The following is a 22581-nucleotide window of genomic DNA, read 5'->3' as shown; positions in this document are numbered from 1 at the left end:
TTCATTATTCGCATAATTCATTGTGCAAAGCGCATGAGAATACTTTTATTGCTTTATTAACACTCAAAGTGTTGATTAAAAATCAACTGGCCTGTAATTGGCTGAAACGGATTTTTTGTTTTAAGATTAAGCCATTTTTCTGTGTATTTTCACTTCAGTACAGTGGCAATGGGAAATTCTCATCATATCCTGTGACGTTCCTCACATACTCCTTGATGACTTTGTCTCTGTAGACAATTGGATCGGTGATATGGTCATGATTATTAGCATTTTTTGCACTCTCTGTCGTTGCCTGGAGTTTCTGTCCATTCATGAAGTTCTCCAGCTCAAGTCCATTATCCACGATGTCTTCTCCATTCACCCCTTTTAGAGATTCTGCCAGCAGATTTCCGAACAAGTGCTCTGTGATATGTTTGGTTCCGTGATGACTGAAGTAGACCCAGTCATCGTTGAGAGGATCTTGAGGCAAAGGTGTTGGGAAGTTCATGATATTATTGAAATTTCCATCCAATTTTCCCCACTGATTGAGTTCTTCCTGAAGAGGATTCTTCCTCTTAATCGGTGCCAGATATTCATCCAGGAGACTTGATTTCAGGCCACTATTCTTCAGGACATCCGTCCACTTGCCCATTGCGAAGGGAGAACTGGGATTTGTATTGACCAGAAACAGTCCTCTTGTCGTATTCTTGCAATTCTCTCCAGCCTCGCGGAGAACGTCCGTGGGTTTGCAGAAACCCAAGAGGTAGTTGATGTAGCTGTCGCACTGCCATCCCCAGAAGCCACGAAAGCTCCTGATGCTCTCCATGTAGTAGTCAGGAGCTCTGTGGTGACTGCACACAATAGGATTCTGTCCATTTGACCAGCATCCTGGCTGAAGGATTCCCCCATTGAAGTAGAAATCCGCGTGGCCGCTTCTCTCAATTTTCCCCTGAACCAGAGCATTCGTGTGCAGCACGTCAACGAAGAGAGCATCTGAAGGATCCAGCTTCTCGTCATTGCTCACGCCAATGTAGAGCGGCAAGGCGGGATCTAGTCCAGTGATCCTTGGTATTTGGAAGGGTTTTGCATGCTTGGCTACGAAATTAGTCACTTGGCCACCGAGAGAGAATCCAATAAGATGAATGTCTGTGGTTTCAGTTTCTAGTATTCTATGGATGAGCTGAGCGATGCATTTTCCAACGTGATCAGCATTGTGAACGGCCATGAGGTAGCAAGGACTCTGTCCCAGAATGCTCCAGTCGATGAAGAAGAGATTAAAGTCGCCTCTCTGAAGATACTCTAGAATAAATTATTGTATAATTATAAAGTATTGGGAGATTTTCAGATACTCTGTAAAATAGCTAAAATAACAAATTTACACTAACCATCTCGCATTTCGATGAGGCTATTTAAGTACATATCCGAGTTGTATCTAAAAAGCAGAGATTTCGATTAGGAATCTTCTCTTTCTGCAGAACACTGCCAACAAACCCATGAATGATGATTTTAGTTGGATGCAGAGGATTGAAGAAAGACGTGGAAATATTTGATTTCTCCCACGTTGAGTCTACGTAAATGAATTGCCGCTCGCTAGGATTCCTCGAGGTGAACAGGAAGATCTTAATATCACTGTCAGGGCATTTTCTGTCCACCACCCAGATGCACGGGCCCCACCTTAGAGTGCTTCTCTGCTCCACGGCGATTGGAATGGACGACACGATCACAGCTAGAACTGATGAGAGAACATTTTGAGCCTCACTGTATAACTTTCCCACTCGAAAGTTCATCGCCATGAAGAACCCGATGATCTATTCATCAATTCTCCGATAACACCTCTTGGGTGCATTAGATTGGGAAACTTATGGAAAGATGTTATTATCTTGTCGCCTATTGGGCAACATTCCACTGTGCAGTTCCTAATGAGGCTCTTCTCCATGGTTCTCTCGCCTCTTTCGACGAAGGAATGTATAATTTGGTATAGAATTCTACTTACTACTGAGTGGAGTTATTGAATTTTTTCCTAACTGTATTTATTACAAACAAAAAAATATATTATTTCTTCTCGAACTGCTTAGCAGACTTCTAATCAGTTGTGGTTAATATTAATCCACACAATTCGCATGCAAATGGTGTGTTTATTTAAATAGCCATTGAAGAAAGAGTTGTGTGGACTTACATAAAAATAGAGCAATTTGAATCCATCTTTTGAACACATGCGCCAACATTATCACTTCCGTTCTTGACACTGTCATAGACACTGAAACAATAATTTCGCTATTGCCTGCAAAATCGCATGTAATACTAATGAAAAGCGGAAGTTTACTCTGCAAAAACTCCTCCACTCTCTCTCAGCCTTATCATGCCGAATGTTCACACATTGTCACAATGGCACAAATCAGTCTGCGGAAGATGTTCTTCTGCTAGCCCAGCTGAGCGACACTGCCAGAGAGCAGGCCAGAGGAAGGGTCACAAACCTCGGTGTTGGCGATGGTGCTTATAATCAGAAAGAACAATATATACTCTTGGCGGTGTGTGTTTTTTTCCTGGAGTGCGTAGGTTGTCTGCACAAATAATTTTCACGCGGCAACTACAGCATTAATAAAAAAAAAAGATACTGTAACACGGTAGTTCTGTTCTGTGGTTTCCAATTCACTGGCAGGAGTCCAGAGGAGAGACCCTGGTCTTGCGTCTCTTAGTATTCCACTCGCGTAATGTCCCGCGAAATGAGTTCAAAGCAATACCGTACATTTGACCAATTTTCCTCCAATCTATTTCTCGATGTGTGTCCAGCACAATTGGCACAATTACACTATATTGACGCTGTGTGGTTGTCGGACAAATTTATTGATTACCACTGCGGTTGTTGGCTGGAAGACACTTTGTAGTGATTGAAATGCTTCTGCCCATATGAGAGTCACTTGGACGACTGTTCTCGCTGCCTGTCGCCGGATCGGGCCGAACACGGGCTGATTATAGTATTGGGGCAATCAAGAACAAACTATCTTCTGAGGGGAGAGCAGGGCTATTGCGGAGAAGCTTTGTAACTTCCCTATCTGACTCTTCTTATCATTCAGCGTTTGATAATTTCCTCATTCGCTGATACAAAATGTTTGATCTCTTATCAAGCACTCAATTCATGGGCAATTTTTGAAGAAATGCAGCGAAAGAGAGCACAAGAAGAAATACTTCACGACAAGTAAATAAAATGACTATTGATCATGTGGGTGTCGCTATATATGGATTCTCATTCAAGACTTTATATAAAAAGCAGTGCATTTTATGCAAATTGTGAGTTCTTTCCGCCGATATTAGGAGAACATGCAATAATAAAACGTTCAGTACACCTTCTTTGAACTCAGCAAAGGGTGTTTCAATACATTCAATGGCATTTAATGTCAACAGCAATTTTATCAAAATAAAAAACTCCTTTTATTTCATGTTGAAAGGAAAAGTCAAAACAATTCAAAGAATCTTAACGCGTTGGAGAGTTCGAAGAAACCACTTATTGATGCTATTAACCACTTGTTCACTTCCTTGCATTTTCACGAGTGCTACAAAAAACAAGAGTGAAAAGTCCACATGGCTGCAGGCGCATTTTCCAGTAATACTAGAAGTATTTTCCGAGATACTTCACAAAAGTGATTTTCGTCACTGTGTCTTGCGATTCTTGGCCTCTGGGTCGACACAGCACCGACTATCGCCGACGTCGCCGTCGAAGCGCGGGCAAAACGGTGGGTTTTCATCGCGCAGGCAGAAAGTACCATAAGCACTGGAAAGAAAATCGTGAGATCAGTGATGCTTGTGGTGGGGAAGTGCACTAGGAAAGATGTAACTTGTTTGGGGTTTTGTGTCCCATTGGTATTGAGTTGGTTATGAGTTGTCGATAGTTGTTGCGCGTTTGCCTCCACACTCCGAGTCCTCCGACTGGTCCGCCGCAGCGTCTTGAGCACGGCTCGCCGTGGACATCGGCGAATATTGTGGCGCCCAAGTAGCAGATGGACCAAATGTGGCTGCAAAGATGAATGTCTGGACAGAAGAATTAGTTCCTCTTCAAATCCCAGCTGTGCTTCCACTCAACTGGTAGTTGTGGAGCAGAAGGGCTGTCTCTTGCCGTTGTTGATGCAGAAATCCACGTGTCCAATGCGCCCACTCTCTCCATAGTGTCCAGCATTGGTGTGTAGCACCTGGACAGCCTTTGCGTCCCCACTGTCGAGACGGAAGGCATTTCCCAACTTCACCAGCGGTCTCGCTGGATCAAGCCCAATAATCTTCTCCAGCCTAAAGGTCAGGTAGTTTGCCATGAGGCCACACACGTGCGCGCCCAGAGAGTGTCCCACGCACGTCGTCTTCTCCACTCGCAGCCCCGAATCCCTGAGGAAGGTGAAGAGCTTGGCGAAGCACCTGGCCACGGGCCGGAGATTGTGCACGGCGGCCACGTAGCAGGGCGGCTGCGCCAGTGGGCCCCAGTCAGCCACGAAGACATTGTAGTTGCCGTGGCGGATGTAGGCTGGAAAAGAGGGAAGTGCAGTGCGTACTTTCCCTTGACTTCTCAAGTTCGCATGCCGGTCCATTGGGTAATTGGAAATTGCGCGCGCCGTGAGACGTCAAGGGTAAATTTCTAGATCATAATTGGCATTTTTCGCCACACGATTCCCGGTATATATTAGAAATTTTTTTAATGGTCTCACCATCCCTGAGAACCACCATGGGCAGCGTGTCGTCTCCCCCTGCGTACCCGTGAATGAGTATAATGCTCTCGTAGTTGGGATTGAAGCCACTGTTGCGCAACCAGTCCGCCTGGTCCATGTCTAGCTGCAATTAGTGCGAAAAGTGAGGTATCAACCACGAGTTGCTCTTGACTGTGAATCTTATGCAAGAGTGGAATAGCTCACCAGTGTCTTTCTCCTGACCAAACCACCTGTGTAGAGTATCATGTTGATGTCAGGATCTGGGCACTGATCCCTGTCGTTCCCGCGCTTCCAGATGCAGCTGTCCATTGTGTTGTTGTACATGTTGGGATCGCCGAGGTAGAGCGCCTGGGCGATGATTCCCTGGGCACTGGTGTCTGTGTGAGAGCAGGGATGACGTGTGTTAAATCACTTTTAGAAAAGGATGCACAGGACTCACCCTGGAGGAACTCGCATTGTAGCAGCGTAGTGCAGAAGTAGAGCTTGAGGAGGATATCCATTCGTCTTCGTCTCTGCAGGAACGACAACATACTGGCGGCTTGCGGGCTTCCTCAGCAAGACACTGTTCGGAGCTTGGGAAGTGGTCAATTTCCACCGGGAGACCTTCAAAAGCTGCTTAATGCGACTATGCACCAGTGTTGAAATTGTACCTCTAACTCGCGATTTTGCGACTTTCAAACCGTCTCTCTGATTAATATGATTTCACCCGTTGGTCTACTTTACTTCAACTTCTTCAGTACACAGGCACACGTTGCATCACCAGTTGCCCACAAATCGATGATTCCGAAGCACTGCCAATCTGTGCGCTCACCGCAACGGCTGGAGATCGAGTGAGGAGCACCGTGAGTCACTTCCTCCCCAGACACACCTGACTCTCCATAGCGCAATTCCTCATTCATATCACATCGCCACATTTGTACACAGAGCACGTGGAATCGCGCTGCATTCCGTTAGGATCATCACAATTGCAGCGTAAATTTGCATAATCCCTCTTTCACAGTGATCTCGCGAGGATCACGTAGATGGGTCGAGATTACGACCGCGCGAAGACCGAGAAAATGGCGTGTGAGATAATGTGAAAATTGCCTTATTGACTTGAGAGTTGATCTTGCTATGGCGGAGAAGGATAATGGCTATGGGTTTTTCTTATTAAATCTTGTGAATTGGCATTCAGTGGAGATCATAAATCATGATTCATGATTCTGTCTAATTATTTCACTGTCTCTTTATAATAAAAGAAAATTGTGGGAACACAGTGTGAGTGATTCCCTAAAGAGTGAAAAGGAAAAGTGCTACGTTGGTGAAAAAATGCCATCATGATGGAAAATGCTCATGAGAGCCAATGTTGTGAAAATGGGCAGAAAGAGAGCACAATGGGGAGCAAATGGCAAATGGTAGAGAGACTTAATTGTAATGATACGGCAATGTGCATTTGATCTGGGAAGGTGCATCGAAGAGGAAAGTTTTCTCAGGTGCTGCACGATTTTCCTTTCATCTTGCCATGGATAAATTGGATAAATTGCTATGTACAGAATGACACCCGTTAGGGTGAAACTCGTCCACGCGAGAATAACTTCTGTAAATTGAGATACACTTTATTCCAAACACTTAAGCCAGAGGAGCCTTAATAGCAAAACACACACTGTACAGCTGGTCTACGTGAGCTACCATTTGTCTTACCTTCAATTCCTAAACTTATTGTCTATCATTGAATGGACAATGTTTGGCATAATCGACTTGGACACAATATGTGCCGGTTACACTGGAGGGAATAAAGAGAGGAAGACATTGGCTGTTGAATTGTGATTCTACAAAAATGTGCTAGAAATACTCACTGATCTGGTGTGTCTTGTCCGATCTGCATGTACCGGACCAAGTTGCGGATGTTGAAGATGTTCTTGGTGTAGATCGGAAGACGATTCCTCTTCACGTAGACACACCCGTGCGGACAAGGAACTCCAATGACTTTCTTGTGGTGGAAGAGAATGTTGGCCAAGTAGCACACCGACAAGAAGTGACTGCACCGCGATCTTCCTGCAAATCAACAGTCACCTGAGTGGCGGCACTTCAGCCAAAAATTATATCGCCACCAGATAAAGAACTGAGCTTTCACTCGATCGTTTCCCATGAGAGGCCAGTTAGTTTCTCTCAATTGGCTGTTCATTTCAATTCTATGCCTTTTCACCCAATAATATTGATATGTAAGCCTCTTACTTTCCCCCTGACGGCAAAGCCCAAATCAATGGTGGATTGATGGCAATGTAATTTAATTTGTGACACTCACGAATCGGATGCCCTTTGCAGTATGGTTGCTGTCGTCCACCGTTGACGCAGAAATCTACTGTACCCGAGGAGGAAAGCTGCCCAAGTTTTCCAGCATTTGTGTGGATCACTTGGACGACTTTGGCATCGTCGCGTGTCAAGCGAAACGTGTTGTCGGCGTGAGTCTCCACCAGTGGCCGCGCTGGATCCAAGCCTTGTCACCCAAAAGAGTGATACGGAAAAAGAAAAAGAATTAAATCAAAATTAATCGCTCAGAGCAATTGCTCGCACTTTCCGCGTTAGAAATTTCTTTCTCTCGCAACGTGCAATGGCGTTTTTTTCTCGGCTGCTGTTGGCCCGGAGGGGAGCTCACAAATGGTGTTTGTGTGGATCATGTTCAAGGGAAATGAAGAAGGAGAGTTCCGTGATCGAGGGGGAAAATCTAATGTGTGTTGATGTGCTTTCAAGTGCTCGTTTATGCATGACATCAAGACCATCAAATTGCCAACCATGTGGAGCGTTTAATTGCAATTTTGCAGCCCGTCTTGTGGATTTATTTATAGTCTCTTCTCGTCCAGCGAGGAAGATGGCAAAAATGGCAAAGTATAATGAGATAAGAGTGCGGAAGGAAGAGCAACTCACCGATTATTTTGTATTGTCGCGATGTCAGATGATTGCCCATCATGCCGCAAATGTGAGCACCGAGTGAGTGACCCACGCACGTTATGCGATGCCGACTGGCTCCCAAATGGGTCAGAAAAGCATAGACCTGGCGTGTGAGAAGATTGTAAGATGATCGGCCGTTTAGCCAATGTGGAATGGTCGCAAATCGACTCTCACCTGAGCTGTGCACTGAGCGACGACTCGCGTATTTGTCAAGGCAGTCACATAGCACGGATACTGCGTCAGTCTGAACCAATCCACAGTGATCACGTTGAACTTCCGCGAGAGATATGCTGCAAAAGAACCGAAAAGAGTCTCGATAACACAGTGATCTTGTGAGATCTTCCAAGTCCGGGACTCACCGTCTTTGAGGTACATGATGTGCTTGCTATTTTGCGTGCCATTAAAGCCATGTATAATGATTACGGATTCGTGCTTGGCCTGGAAGCCCGCCTGGGCGATCGTCTTGGGGTATCGAACATCGATCGGCCTACCACGCCGGACTGCACTGCAGAGGCGAGCAGAGAAGAATGATTATGGCAATGAAGGAAGGAAATTGAGTGTTGCGTGCACGAGGGAAAATGTTCACTCTTCCATGTGTAAATATCTCACATAGTTTTTCTTCTCTCTATATTTACTTCACAACAACAAAGCTATCAGTGATAAGTTTGCACTCCATGTCAGTGTCAAGAAATAAAGAGTGTTGTCTTTACCCAGCGGTGAATTTTGAGTCTTTTTCTGGAGCATTTCGAACGTACATATATGATTAGTTGTGTGAGGTGGAGTAGACAATTACCTTCATAAATGACTATCATGTAATCAGTCAATCGAATCAAGTTCATTGTCAAAATGTTACAATTAGAGAAGTGTGATGCGATGGAGAAGGTGAGATTAGGCATTATCCGAGAGGTGATTAAGAGTAAACCACAAGAGTTGAGAAAGGGAGAAGGAATTGTGTGAGATATTGGGAAAAATCCCACACTAAATGAATGCACAGAGAATGCGACTGAGACACAACTGTTCAGAGACTCGAGACAGTGTTTTCCTTTAGCAGAGCTCTTTTCACTTTCATTCATCTGTGCGCATTTATTATTATCGTATGTGCAATTATGACGAGCAACCCATTAGGATAATTATAGATAGCAAAACGGGTGTAATAAGGTTTTTGCACCAGTCAATCAAGTCTCGCGTACATTGAGAAAATAAAATCACATTGCAGCCTGGCCCTAAAATCATATTAAACTTACCTATCTACTCAATGCAATGAAAGTGAAGAGGATTGAATGGAAAGCACATCGACAAAGACAATTTTGAGCTCTTTTGCACTCATTTGAGTACAATTTCTGAACTGTGGATGATGCATAGTGTGAAAAAATATTATGCGGATAGAAAAATCGTTTGAAATAAACACAACAATGGTTTATATTCATTGTCTAACTTCACAGATGCAAAAATCTCTGTCCAGGACAGTTCCCTTTTGATGGACGTTTCTCGGTTGTGGCATTTATACTCAAAAAGTGTGGAAAATCTGCGAAATTTTTATGCGTACACATAAAATGCCTTTTCGAAAGTGTTTCCTGATAGAGAGCATAAAAAGAAAGAAATAGAAAAGTTTTTCAAGACTTTTTGTGTTTGTTGTTTTCTTCATCGAGTAATGTTGGTGAAGAAAAAAAAGAGTCACTAATTAAACGATATACATTTTTACGTGAGTCGCTTTCCTAGAGACGCAAAGAGATTGAGACGAAAGGGAGGAAGATAGGCAAAAATTTCTCACTGTCTCCACAGATATCACCATATAATTTATGCATAATTTTATGTTTACTCTCTCAATAAAACAGCAGTGACAAAACACTTTGTTTGATCATTTTTTTGGCCTGAAGATACGAGAAATGAAAGAAGTAAATTGTGAATGGACATGATGAATTGATTGCGATTTCCTCATCGGAAAGTTGGGCGACTTTGCAACTAATTGGTCTTATCGCGCAATTTCATTTTCATTTGGGAAATTGACTATTTGCATTTTCAACAATGTTTCATTGATTTGGCCACAGCACGAAGAGGATCGTTTTTGGATTCATTGAACTCTTGTGGAGCATGAATAGTGCAATTTTCCATGCACAATTGCCATTATCACGTCTCTCTGGGTTACATGTGACTGTCTTTATGCAGCGGGAAAGTGTGAGGCGTCATAAATATTCAGCGGATACCGGTTGAATTTACACTTGAAAATAAACACTGCGGATGAAAAAAGTTATGTCATGTGCAACCACACTTAATGATATCAATAAATGTCTTGAGAGAAGGTCAAAACCAATGATATCAGTGGCTATAAAAACGTCTTCAGGAAAGAAGGTTGTAAATGCAAAAATACAAACCCGAATTCATTACGATTATCACTCGTGGTAAAAGTTGGTGGACTCATTCTAAAGAGTATTTGGAGCAAATTTAACCAGTTAAGTAGCCTGTCCGAAAGGTGATCATCACAGCGGTAGAATTTGTAAGATCGTGCCCAAAAGATATTAAAGTGTCACAGACTGGAGACAGACGCGCGTCAATCGCCAAACGTGTGGCCTTTTCTAATCGATCAATCGAGCTTAAATCCAACGATTGAATCTCTCTCTCTCTCTTTCTCTTGCATTTCATCCGTAAATTCTTTATCAGCCTCAAATGCATTCATGTGAGCAATGTTAAATGGCGAGAAATTAATTAAAATAACACTTTCATTTTTTCTAATGTTATAACCATCGCCACAAGTTCCGAATTTCTCATTAGAGCCTCTCGACGTGTTAATCATGGGAGAGAGAGCAAAAGGCTCAGGAGTGTCACTGAATGGGTGCGGATTGGAAAGAAATAAATTTTTTATAAGATACACGAGACAACAATAATGACTCTCCCCGCGGAAAGAGAGTCCCATCAAATCTGAATCAGAAAGAAATGAAGTGAAAGAAGGTCTCAGAAGTGATCAAGATAGCGCTTTTTTTTGCGCTCTCTCGCAATAAAGTAATTGAGTGCGATATTAAGTTGGATGTTGAAGGGAAAGAAAATGGCAAAATTTCCTCCAATTACCTTTGCTTTCTTGCTCAACACCCGTATATATTCTATGCAGCATGTGTGAAAAATCATGAATGATTTATAGAGAAAACATAAATTTGGGAAGACGAGTGACAGTCAGAGTGTGAAAAATCATCATTGCACGTTAGTGTTCTCTTTCTAATCCAATTTTAATCATTACACACTCCAGACTTTTCAAAAGAGCATTTCACACGACAGTAAATCTGTGAGCAACTCAATTTGGCTGCCGAATACGGTAAATGCGAATTCTCTTCTCATTCTGAATGTATTAATTCTGTAACACTGACTCGAAAATCTAACGTCGCGTTATGAAATATAAAAAATAAATGAGCCTGGGACAGTATGTGGCCCACTTCTGATAGATTAAGAGTGTGATCTTCGCCACATGTAGATTAGTGGCATTGCAACTAGAAATTTGGCCACAGTTCTGTTCATAGAATCGCGAGCGCCTGAAGAGAAACTCGTTAAAGAATTGCCTGTGATAACAATTAAAAAGTTGTGTTTAAGCTGTTTATATTTCGCCCAAAGCGCACAATCAGTTAGTAACAATTTAACTGCTGAATTCTGCTGGAATTCAGCTGATAGAGTTCGCTTAGGCATAGACATTTCTGCCTGTTTTGGCGCTAGCATTTAGAAATCGCAATGCTTCGCCTCAATTTCCCAAATAAGATATTCAAATGGAGATTCAAGACCACGATCATTGTAGTTATCTGCAGATATTGGCGGCACTCGACTCATCATATAAGTAAATTTATATGAGTGCAAAAATCTTTAATTCATCAGCAATGTTGTGCGCGAGATAAAGAAAAATGTTTGAATGTGATCTTCTTTTAACGCATGAAATCACTCAAGTTGGAAAATAAAGTGCACTTGGAAAAGAAATTGAACAATTCAATCGATTTTCACTCACTTGGTGAACATAAAGAAATCAATTTCCTCGTGAGGACAAACATTTGTTCTGCTCAGGATGCACTTGAAGGGATTCAAGTCGAAGACGGCTGTGTTTGTGAAGATCCCATGTGAAACTACAAAGGAGGGAAAAGGCATTAGAGATCCTCATCAGGACACACACTTTTCACACACACACACAAGTGGCACACGCACCATGTATTAAACCTAGAAAGATCACAATTGTACTGAATTTCGCGAGAGATTCTGGCATCTTTTCACACCACGATAAAATCCTTATGTTTCTATGCGGATATAAAAGCGTAATTAATAGGGAAAGTTCAGGAGCGATTGCTGAAGAAGAAGAGTTCCTTATGGCTCGGAGATCTTCACAATTTCTTAATCATGATTTCTTCCTTGATGATCTGGCCATAATTGTCCCCAGACTTCCTTTAAAGCACTGATCAACCACTGAACTCCTTTTGTATCTCAAGCATCATCTTCACGGGTCAAAGTCAAGATCACTGCATTCCACGGTAATCCATGTCTCAGGGTAGGTGAAAGTCAACAGGAATTGCTTGGCCCGGAAAAGCACTGCGCACTGGCCAGAGTGTGAGAGCAGAGTGAGCTGAAGTTGCAGGAGAGCCACAACCACTTTTCACCACGATCGCAGTTAGAATGACGCCAAGTGTGGGCACGAAGAGTCTCGCGGGCATGTGGAGCACGCGAGAAAAGCCTCTTCTGGTGGAAAGTTGGGGGCGATGACGCTCCATGTGGATCCACACTCCTTCTCCCTCCTCATTTTCTGCCACGGGCTCTGCCGAGAGTGCAAACGGCAATTGAAACAAACAACATTTTAGACATTCTTCGCCAGTTCCACGTTTTCTCGGCACTCACCTGAATCTCGTGACTGGAAAAGTCCACTTCTCTTGCGCAGCGTGTGTGTGGATGCTGCACTGAGACCCAGAGAGCCATTTGATAGTGCGATCTGAAAGAGAGAAGAATGAGCTCGCAGTAGCCGACATTGCGACAAGTTTTCACCACCATTGGAAACTCTCGGATGTTTTTCGCGTCTTCTTCTTTGACTTCCTCCTTCTAAGTGCCACGCAACATCACGACCGCTAATCATTCTCGACGCAGACTAATTGTAAATACACTTGGCAATGCAGAAATTAAGAGTAATGATTCATGTGATAAGGTTTAGAAAGCGTTTTCGAAATTGCAAGAGCGAATTACTAAATATAATAATCGTCAGTTTATGTGATTCACACGAGAATAAAGATTTAAAAGCCAAGATTAGTGAATTCCTCGAAAGCGCTCGAAGGTAGGCTAAATAAGACGAGCAACTCGTATAAAGTCGCAATCAAACCCATTCGCTCCGTTACAATAAGACACTCTTTATTCAACGTTTAACTCTATCACGTAAAAAATTTACATTAAACAATCACTGCTAAAATTTAAAAGGGTACATCGAAAAGCGCTTATTTGGTCACTGGCGAGGCAACAGAGGCGCGCCCTCGTCAGGCGGCATAGGAGGCTCCTGCGGATCCCTTTGAGTATGGCGGCTCCCCGTTCGTCTGCAGGTAGTAATTCCCTGAGATCCCTGCAGGACAATCGATGCCCATGTAGACCGCCGGCTCGCTCTTGTCGCAATCTCCAGCCTTAAACTTGTCCCACGAGGCACACTTCACCGCATGAAAGCTCGGTCTGTTCTTCTCCGTCACGCTCTCTGCCCAAAACCGCCAGGATCTCCGGTGGCTGCAGAGGTCATTGTCCGTGAGCATCTTGTAGTTGCGCTTCGGGCAGCCCGGCTGCAGGGTCTTTCCCCTGTTCGGCCAGAAGTCCACGTGTCCCGTGGCGAAGGGAGCGCCATACAGCCACGCATCTGTGTGAATCACATCCACCAAGTCGGCGTCCTTGCTGTTGAGCGCCCCCGTGAACTTGAGTGGGAAGTAGAAGCCGGGAAAGGCGGGATCCAGGGCGGTTATCCGCTTCAGCTTCGCCCCCTTCTCCGACTGCTTGATCACCTCACGGCCGATGTAGCCGGCCAGTTGGCCCCCCATGGAGTGACCCACCACGTGGAATTTGTCCAGTCGCATTCCGTCCATGGCCATCTTCAAGATATGCCCGGCAAGGGCGCTCGCCAGCTGAAATGATCAAGCAAATCCGCGGATTAGGCCTCGCCATGTGATCCCAAATCTCAGCAGCTTACCGGTTTAAGATTGGGAAATGCGTCAATGAGATAGTTTCCATCGGCCAACTCCGCCCAATCCAGGATCAGAGTATTGTGATCACCGCGCGCCAGATAAGCATCCGCGATCACCTGGATACTCTCCACTTCCATGGACTCCAAATACCCGTGTAAATACAGAACTGCAATATGAGAAGCATGGATAGAAATTAACATAGCGCTTAGTCATCATATTTCAGCGTGGTCGCGTGGCGATTACGCTATTAAGCTTATTGATATGTGACGCCGTGGGAAATTCACAGATAACACGTAACATAGTGGAAAATGGTTGAAAACGGAGAACGGAAGAGTTTTGAATATAATCACTGATATCAATAATGAAAAATCCGAAAATGTATGTTATTGATTTTACTGTCTGTCTATCAAACTCGTTTTATCGCCTGAAAGCGGAGGCTTTATTGTTATCAATTGATTTCCCTAAGTGACTTATTATTATTACTATTATTTCTAATCAAAAGCTTAATCATAATTGCTGACTCTAATTGAACTGAACACTTTTCATTGCCACCAAGGAAATTTTTGAACATTCTGATAATTCTCTCACTCACTTTCCGCGCGCATTCAGAACTCACGTGCAGGCGAGAAGGTAGAAATAATTCAGTGGCATGTGATGGAAAAATCGTTAACATTAAAAACAATACATTCTTTAGATTTTACGTAAACACAATCATCAGTTCAGATCGTGTCTCCTGAACATAAAGCAGACGCCTCTTTCACATAAAATGCACCTTATCTGGCCAATATCTGGCTAATGTTTGTAAACATTACAATTTTCCCTCACCCCCCATTTGTGGCCTTTCTTGCCAATTGGCGCAATGGGAAAGTTGAAAATTCTCAATGCGATGTATTGGGGCAGAATTGCATGTGAAATTTTGCAAGATTTTATATAAAGGCAAAAATTTCCAATCTAGAATCGCGCCCTGAATTCACACATTTGTAAATGCGTGGGCTGATTAATTGCTCAATTGCTGTGGACTTCTCGTCTCTGCCTGAAGACTTACAATGATACTCATAGATAAAATGCTGATGGCCACATTGCGTTAGACGGAAGGAGAATTACACTTTGTAGAATTAGCATGAGAAAGACGAGTCAAATATTGCGAATTGAATATTCGTAAAATTGTTTAGCATTCAAAGCCATGTGTTCGCTGAGTAAGAAGCTCTCGGAAAGAGAAAATAAAAAAGAGAGGGAAAGGAATATTTCACATTGTCGACAATCAGTTGCATTGAATAACAGAATTTCGTGAAATCTTGCAAGATCCGCGGAAAAGGAAAGGTGTTTTCGGACAAGAAGTCCCTTCACTCTCACCTGTCGGCCGATTTGTGTCGAAGCTGGGATGCTTAAGCACAGACGCCGTGTCATTGAGCTCATAAACTTTGTGGTCAGCAAATGTTGGTCCATAGAAGAAGAACATTCTCGTCGACTCGAGCTTGGCACTGCTCGACCTCAGTCCCAGCCAGAGCCCTTGAAAAGAGAGACACACGAAGGCAAAGAAAAAGCGGCGAGTTAGTGAAATTATATTGTAAATCATGTGTTAAGTGATGTAACTCTGCACTCAATCAACCATCAATTAATTGACCCAATTGGCGCAATTTAGAGTACATAATTGCCAAAGCACTCTTACTTGACGTGTTCTTCACTTTCTTCATGATTTCTTTCCGTCAGCCAAACTTCTAACTGATTTTTTATTTGTTCAAAATATTTCTTTATAGCAAGAAATCTCGTTCTAATACGTTTGCATTCTTGCAAGTCATGCACAAATTAATCCCTCCGTTTGCGTCTTTTACTCTCAGGGTTCTTTCTCTGCAAGTCGTATCTTAACAACGCGGTGACCGTCAAACAGCACTTTGTTTTTCTAATCTGATGCAACTATCACAGGATTGTTTTTTCTCTCTCGAGTGCGCCTATTATCTCGATAAACAGCAGTGACGTGGTCTGGCTAGTTGTTTGTGCGTCAGACGTCTTACTTTGCCCACTAGTAGCACAACACTAAGACCGCTGAAGGCAGAATGCCGCGTCGAGAGTGTCTTAGCACCTCCACCACGCCACTAAGTCCCACTCTTAGCGTTCTCAGATTGTTTTTGGTCACTCTTTTGCGCCCGCTCATCGGCCCGCGTTGAGACAAATTATGTCCATTCACTGAGTCACGCGACTGAATAAAACCCTTGCCAGAAGAAACTTCGCGAGCTATCAAACGACTGATATGTGACGACGATGTAAAAAGTCCAAACAGACTAACGCGAGCGATATTGAGCCACTTCAATTTATATATCGGTGAATTGTGTAATTTTCGCTCCACAAGCGCCGTTCGAGAGCGGGAGGCGCGGCAGTATTAATAGAATTGCCACGGTATCGAACAAGTTCTTCTCCAACATACTTCTTCTTGGCTCACACCCCACCTTTTGGGTCAACGCGCGCCATTCGGGAGGACACCCAATGTGAATTGAGGAAAAAAGAAAGCGCGGGAGGGTGACTTTTCCAATGCAATTCGCGCGCGAAGGGGATGGAATTCAGCACAGTTGAGTCACAGAGAGGCCGATTTTTGATATTCCTCCGGGTAACACTGTCTCTCATCTCACGCTGAGACAATTGCAATAGCTGTGATGCTCTTAACATGCGTACAGCACACGCGAAGGCAGGTGAGAATTTAATTAAGACCCCCTCTCTTCAGAACGATCCCCCTCCACAAAGTGTGGCAGTGTGCGAAGAGGAGAACAATTCACATCCATACACGAAACAGTGTGTTATCGGGGATCAGGAGAGAACTTTGAACCTCTTTTTCTCTGCCGCTAAAACAGTTAATCTGTGCTCTAGCCGTGCGGATCATCTGGCAAAAATTGATACACTCAACAACAACATGTAGGCTAATGTGGATGGAAAAATGCCGAATTGTATCTTACAGGGAAGAACAGAGAAAAATCTGAGATTCATTCTCTCTCGTCAGAATTCAAACACAATAACTCTAAAATGATTTGGCGCTGCTTATCTCGGGGTCTTTTTATATTTATTTGCCTGCCATGGATCACTTAAATCCAATTAGGTGAAATCATATAATGGCTAAATGCACTTTTTGATTCGGACTCCCTTGAGTGCACTTCAAGGCTTCGCCTGTGCAATTCGTGGAAATTGAAGGTGATTGAGACACAACTCACCCACGATTAGGGCCACGATTCCCAATAGCAGAAGCAGCTTTTTCATCGTGACTCTCCTTCCTCTCTGTTTTTGCTGTCAATTTCACGAATCGCGGAACGCACACTGAGTCGCAACACTGTCAAAATCGCAAGACAAACAGTTGAACAGAACAAGACAGAAATACACTCGCTGCTGATCGTAGCCCGAAGTGGCGAAGCAACTGATAGTATTGGCAGTGTTGCGTCGCTCCTAAGCCCACAAACTCTCTCGCCTCAGTGCCGGGAACTTGTCATACTCGTTTGTAATTGACTGAGAGGATTCAATTATCATTTTTCGGGGAGGGAGAGAAAGGCACCCCTCTTGGCAGAGATTTCTGAAAAGAAAGAAAAGAGAGAGACATGATTCGCCATTGCAATCTAATTATTTCACAATCAATTAACCCACCTCGTGATTGCTGCAAAAGGAAAAAAAAATGCTCCAGCATTTTTCTCCATGCCGCCAAGACTAATTGAACATGAAAACCCCCCTAATAGCTCCTCCTCATCGTCATTTCCTCCTCCTCATCCTCCTCCTCCCGATGGCACACAATCCAACATTTTCCAGGTAAACTCTTCCTTTTTATTTCCATACAGATTCTCTCCCTCATATAATTTAGAGATAGAAAAGCCCAACAGACAAGAATCTTGGGATAGACTTTTGAAATAATTCTCTCTTTGCTCTCAACATTGAGGTTGTTTACACATCTACTCTGAATAACCTTACAGTGCTATAATTAATTAAATATGTTAAGAAAAAAAGCAAATATCAGTGAAAATACACAATTTCCCAGAAGTCATTTTCTTCCACTCGTGCAATTCCACTGATTTTTCCTTATCTGCATACAAGATATACCTTAATTATTCCATTATAATATTTCATTTATTAAATCTAAATACATAATGTAAATATTAAGATACAAACTCTCTTTCATTTACGATTAACGTTATTTTAGTCATTATAAGTATAGTTCTAGTATTCCATCTCATTTCTTCTCCTTGTTGTTTTTTTTCTTTTTCTACTGCTTTGAAGCCAAATCATCTCATAATTTGGAGATCTCTTGAAAATGGGTGCGCCTGATGATTTTACTCTTGTTGATATTGTAAAAATATTTTAAAATTTCCTTCACTGCTTTCTCTCTCCTTCTCTCTCTCTCTCGCAGTCGCCGTTGCGATTCTGTTCTGCCTAATTGTACTCCACTGTTCAACCTAGGAGAATAATGAATAAATTAGTGTGAAATATTGCAAACGCCTTTAAGAATATAAAAAAAAAATTCAGTCGGATTGTCAGTTCGGACAGCAATTTCACTTCCTCACATAATATTGCGCAATGGGAAACTATTCTTTCCTTATAAATTCAATTCAGAAGTGAAGTGGAAAAATGAAAAACCACACATTCACAAAAAAAGCAAAGAGAAAATGCACTTCTGTGTTGTGAATTAAATATCATGAGAGGGTGGGAAAATTCAATTTCGCCTCAACTATAATAGACGTTCAATTGATTAGCCACGTGAACATTGACAAATTGACGCTACAAACAGACTTTTACCCAAAATAATCTCGTCAAGCAATAAACGTTTTCAGTAAAATGGTGTTGGTGGAGGATATTCCTCCACAAATTCCTCTTCATTGATCTGCGATTCAGGGTTTTCGAGCATATCATCAGTGTTGATTTCATCCCCCCAAATATCATAATATTCTGGCAGAGAGTATAGAGGCAAAGCAAGAGAATATAGAGGAATTTTCGCGAAGCATTCACTAATTGCTCACCTGCAATACCCGCAATCGCTTCCGATGCAAAATACTTGACGTCCACATCCTTGTCCGAACTCAGGGTGTCCAGCACAGGCTTCACTTGGGTCTCAATGGCCGTGGTATCGATGAATGGTGAGATTTTCTGCAGTGTCTTCGCCACATTGAAGCGCACATTGGCCACGAGATCCGTGGCGAGCACAAGAACCGTGGGCAGCAGAACGCGCGTGGTGATCTCCGTGCCGCACACCTCGGCCAGCACATTGATGCAGAAGAGGCATGTCATGCGGTGCAAGTAGTTCTTGTTGCGCGACATCACCAGAATCATGGGTATGATGGCGGATTCCGCCCAGGCGGCTCCAAATTGCTCCACCAGCTTCTTCATGTTCTGCGCCGCCGCCTCGCGAATGGCGTACACGTGATCGTTGAGCCATCCCATACACAGTGCGCGCAGCTTCTGGTCAAAGAACTCCTGACCCAGCTGCCCCGCCAGCAATGGCATGTACTCAATGATCGCCAGTCGCACACGCCACTTTGTGTCCTCCGCCAGCTCCACGATGGCCGGCAGCAGCGACTGCGACAGCTGCTGAATGCCAATCACGTCGTTCACGCAGTCCAGATTGCTGATGATGTTCAGCCTCACTTCGGGGCACTCGTCCTTCAGCTGGATAAGGAATAGTGGCAGCAAGTGTTCCACGGTGTTGGACATGCCGAGAATTGGGCTCAGGCCCATTATCACTGAGGCGAGGGCCGACTTGACGTGCTGATTGGGATCCGACACCAGCTCCTTCACATACGGCAGAATTGACGTCATGATGATTTGCACGCGATTGGTCTTGTCCAGATTTGCACAGAAATCCTTGACTTTCGTGGCAGCTGCAGCGCGAACTTCAGCCTCGGAGTCCTTCAGGAGATACTGCAAAGCACAGAGAACACAATCACATCTGTCACACTCGGCAAATTGCGCGGAAACTCACCTGGAAAGCAGGCACAAGGTCAGTTTTGGTAATCTCCGGCCCGAGGGCGTTTTGCATGTCTGTAAAGTGATCAGCCACCATGTAGCGGACGCGCCAGGACGAATCCCCGGCGCACTGGCGAAGTGTGGGCATCACCAAGTGTTCAAGCTCGTCCTGCTGCAGCAACTGCGCGATGCTGACGCACGCCTCCACGGACAGCAAGCGCACGGAGTCCTGATCATCCTGCGCCAGATGCACGAACATGGGGATGATGTCGGACTTGAGGGACTCGGGTTCCACCACCTTCGCGAATTCACCCAATTTGCTGGCAGCTGCGCGTCTCACCATCGGCGTCTCGTCCAGGCAGAGCTTCCGGAAACTCGCACGCAGCTCAGCCCTCACTGGCTGCGAGACACGCGGATAGCACACGGACAGAAGGCCACACGCGGACGTGCGTGAGGTGAACCAGTCGCCGGTGACGAGGCGCTGCAGTGTGGGCACCACACTCGCCTCCAAATCAGTTGCACTGTGCTGGGCAGCCACAATCCTCAGCGATTCCACGGCTTTGTCGCGCACCACCGTCTCCTCCACGGTGGCTAGGGACTCGAGCGGCGGCAGAAGGTACATGGCATAGTCGGGTCCGCCCACGAGACTCGTGAACTGGCCCAATTGATCGGCCAGAGCCAGCAGCACCTCATCCTCGTCATAGATGGTCTCTGTGAGGAAGGGAATCAGCTCCGTGCGCGTCCTTTCCTCGCCCAGCGCCAGAGCAATGGTCGATAGCTTCTTGATGGAGTTGAGACGGAGCTGCAAGAGTGAATCACACACGGTCCGGAGATTAATCAGTGCCAATGGCGGACGCCTCGCGCCTCCAAGGTCAGCCTCCTCCACACTCCCGGCATCCTCAGCCACTCGTGCACCTGCGAGACACGTGCACGAGCGACACTCATCCTCGCACGCGAGCCAAACTCACCTGAATGTCCTCATTCTTGAGCTCGTCGATCAACACGGCAATGGGATAGAGGGAGTCGTCCGATGCCTTGTCAGTGGCAGCCATTACAGAAGTGATTTCTTCAAAAGCCTTTTAACGCGATTTATCGGCAAAATGGTCACTCAATCCTCACGCTAGTGCGCTAAGAACATCCAACTGATGGCTTTTGGAATGCTTTCAGATGCCACTTCAGCCTATTGTCACTTTTTTCAGCGAAAAATCACCCCGAGAATCTCACTTTTTGTCGTGCTTCAGAAAAATACACTCGACGGCTTTGACATATGCACGAGTTTGCGCTTCTGTCCACAGATGAAAGTGTGGCGCTGTCGGATGTGGACGCGTGAGACCTCTGATGAGCAACATTGGCGTAATATAAAATGATGCGGGCTGAAATTAGCGGGTTTAAATTTTAAATTGCATAATTATATTGATCTTTGAAAATAATGATAAAAACTAAATTTTCAGTTCCTTTTTAATACAAATTATACAAATGTTTTTGTCCAGATTTATGACTCTTCCTTCACTGAAAAGACTAAAAATTAGTAGAGAAGAATGGTAAAATCATTTTTGGCCACATTGATGGCCACTGGTGGAGGTTCCCTCTCAATGAGCCACTTTCGCCACAGTAAAATGCCGATGTTCGCGGCATGAAGAACAATAGGACCGAAAAGTATCCAATATGAGAAGCCCAACGAGGCCAGGCCGTCGGAGGAAAGAGTGCTGCCTGAGACGAGAGTGTGTCTGACTGCGATATTGAATCTGATGGAGGTGGCGAAGAGAGACCCCCACAGAATCAATGTGATCGCCGAAAAGGCAATTGACAAGCCATTCCAAATATACAATCCATAGACACTGCAAGATAAATGTTGGCGCGTGATAAGATAAATCAGCAAATGAATCACTCAATCGAAATGCTTTACCTGAAAATCGACCAAATGGGGTTGGAAATGATATTGATGAGCGACTGAACAGTGGTCATGGAGGAGAAGAAGATCGTTAGGCACAGACAAATCACGGTTGCCAGCCAAAGAGCAGCACTGATAAACTGCTCATTTGGTGGAGTGTTTCGTGGTGAAGAGTCTGCAATTTCCGCCAATTTGGCGTTTCTACTTTGTCTTGTCGAACTAAATGGGCATTCTGATGGTTGTTCTCCTCGCATGATCCTGATGATTTCATTCTGTCTCGCATCCGGTGTGTTCTGACAACTCATACCACAAATGCTGTTCTCAAACGAGCACGTCACTGAAAGCAAGTTTTCACTTAAGAGCTGATAAATCATCACGGAACTATGCTTTTATCTTACTATGGAGGTCGTAATGCGACGTAACTTCGAAAACGTGAAGATCCTGCGCACCATCGAAGAGACCATAGTGAGCATTCAATGTGGCTGTTGTTCCGTCCGGAGTTTTGGCTATGCCTATGACCTAAAAACAGAAAACTCATATCTCAACAGTTCCGCTCGCAGCCAAAACGCAAAAGGCACGCACTCACCCACTCAGTTGTTGTGGTTGAAACGATTAACATTATAAGAGATCCACATGATATGACAAAAGTCGCAAATATGAATAACCAGTGAGTTTTCCTGACCATTTTTCGGTACTTTTCCGACACTTTCAGACAAGAAAAGGTAATATTTTTTTAAATACACTTAAAATCTTATCGCTCTCATAACGCTTCACTCGGACCAACAACCAGACACTTCAATCGCCACCGAATGACTATTGAAGAAGGAAAGAAAGGTATCACAATTCACCTTTCCAATCAACGACCTAGATAACATTATATCACCCACTATCGGACTTCTATTACTTAGTATTGCTTTTCTGATAAGATTGGGAATTGTGTGGTAGTAACGATTGATTGCATTGAGTTGTAAATTTTTTGATCAATGAATTTCCATTGAAACGATTG

The 22581-nt window shown here is 44.1% G+C and overlaps 4 protein-coding genes across 4 annotated transcripts; all 4 read right to left on the bottom strand.

Moving 5' to 3' along the window:
* Positions 1-40: 40 nt before the first annotated feature.
* Positions 41-17308, bottom strand: LOC132262483 (uncharacterized). The gene is made up of 23 exons (XM_059761764.1): positions 16957-17308; positions 15113-15268; positions 13765-13925; positions 13079-13699; positions 12450-12540; positions 12148-12369; positions 11575-11689; positions 7955-8100; positions 7770-7885; positions 7572-7698; positions 6882-7143; positions 6503-6685; positions 5980-6104; positions 5408-5607; positions 5107-5179; positions 4872-5044; positions 4668-4791; positions 4058-4486; positions 3882-3989; positions 2156-2326; positions 1471-1711; positions 1365-1411; positions 41-1278 (listed from the first exon to the last, which is right to left on the bottom strand). The coding sequence occupies exons 1-23, from the start codon at positions 17000-17002 to the stop codon at positions 155-157; spliced, it is 5061 nt and encodes a 1686-aa protein (XP_059617747.1). The 5' UTR covers positions 17003-17308; the 3' UTR covers positions 41-154.
* Positions 3461-5180, bottom strand: LOC132263048 (phospholipase A1 member A-like). Its single transcript, XM_059762608.1, has 6 exons — positions 5107-5180; positions 4872-5044; positions 4668-4791; positions 4058-4486; positions 3813-4005; positions 3461-3748 (listed from the first exon to the last, which is right to left on the bottom strand). Exons 1-6 carry the CDS (start codon positions 5165-5167, stop codon positions 3628-3630), a joined length of 1101 nt encoding a protein of 366 aa, XP_059618591.1. The 5' UTR covers positions 5168-5180; the 3' UTR covers positions 3461-3627.
* A 223-nt stretch (positions 17309-17531) lies between the features above and the next one.
* On the bottom strand, positions 17532-20977 carry LOC132263047 (serine/threonine-protein phosphatase PP2A 65 kDa regulatory subunit). Its single transcript, XM_059762606.1, has 4 exons — positions 20653-20977; positions 19701-20486; positions 18742-19639; positions 17532-18180 (listed from the first exon to the last, which is right to left on the bottom strand). Exons 1-4 carry the CDS (start codon positions 20734-20736, stop codon positions 18176-18178), a joined length of 1773 nt encoding a protein of 590 aa, XP_059618589.1. The 5' UTR covers positions 20737-20977; the 3' UTR covers positions 17532-18175.
* A 130-nt stretch (positions 20978-21107) lies between these two features.
* On the bottom strand, positions 21108-22424 carry LOC132262138 (clarin-3-like). Its single transcript, XM_059761286.1, has 4 exons — positions 22162-22424; positions 21974-22094; positions 21591-21912; positions 21108-21522 (listed from the first exon to the last, which is right to left on the bottom strand). Exons 1-4 carry the CDS (start codon positions 22258-22260, stop codon positions 21210-21212), a joined length of 855 nt encoding a protein of 284 aa, XP_059617269.1. The 5' UTR covers positions 22261-22424; the 3' UTR covers positions 21108-21209.
* Between the last annotated feature and the right edge of the window lie 157 nt (positions 22425-22581).

Source organism: Phlebotomus argentipes, unplaced genomic scaffold (assembly GCF_947086385.1).
Source record: "Phlebotomus argentipes unplaced genomic scaffold, Phlebotomus argentipes genome assembly contig_15, whole genome shotgun sequence".
In the NCBI taxonomy this organism is placed as follows: domain Eukaryota; kingdom Metazoa; phylum Arthropoda; class Insecta; order Diptera; family Psychodidae; genus Phlebotomus; species Phlebotomus argentipes.
The sequence above is the reverse complement of the archived record's forward strand: the minus strand, read 5'-3'. Positions and strand labels throughout refer to the sequence as shown.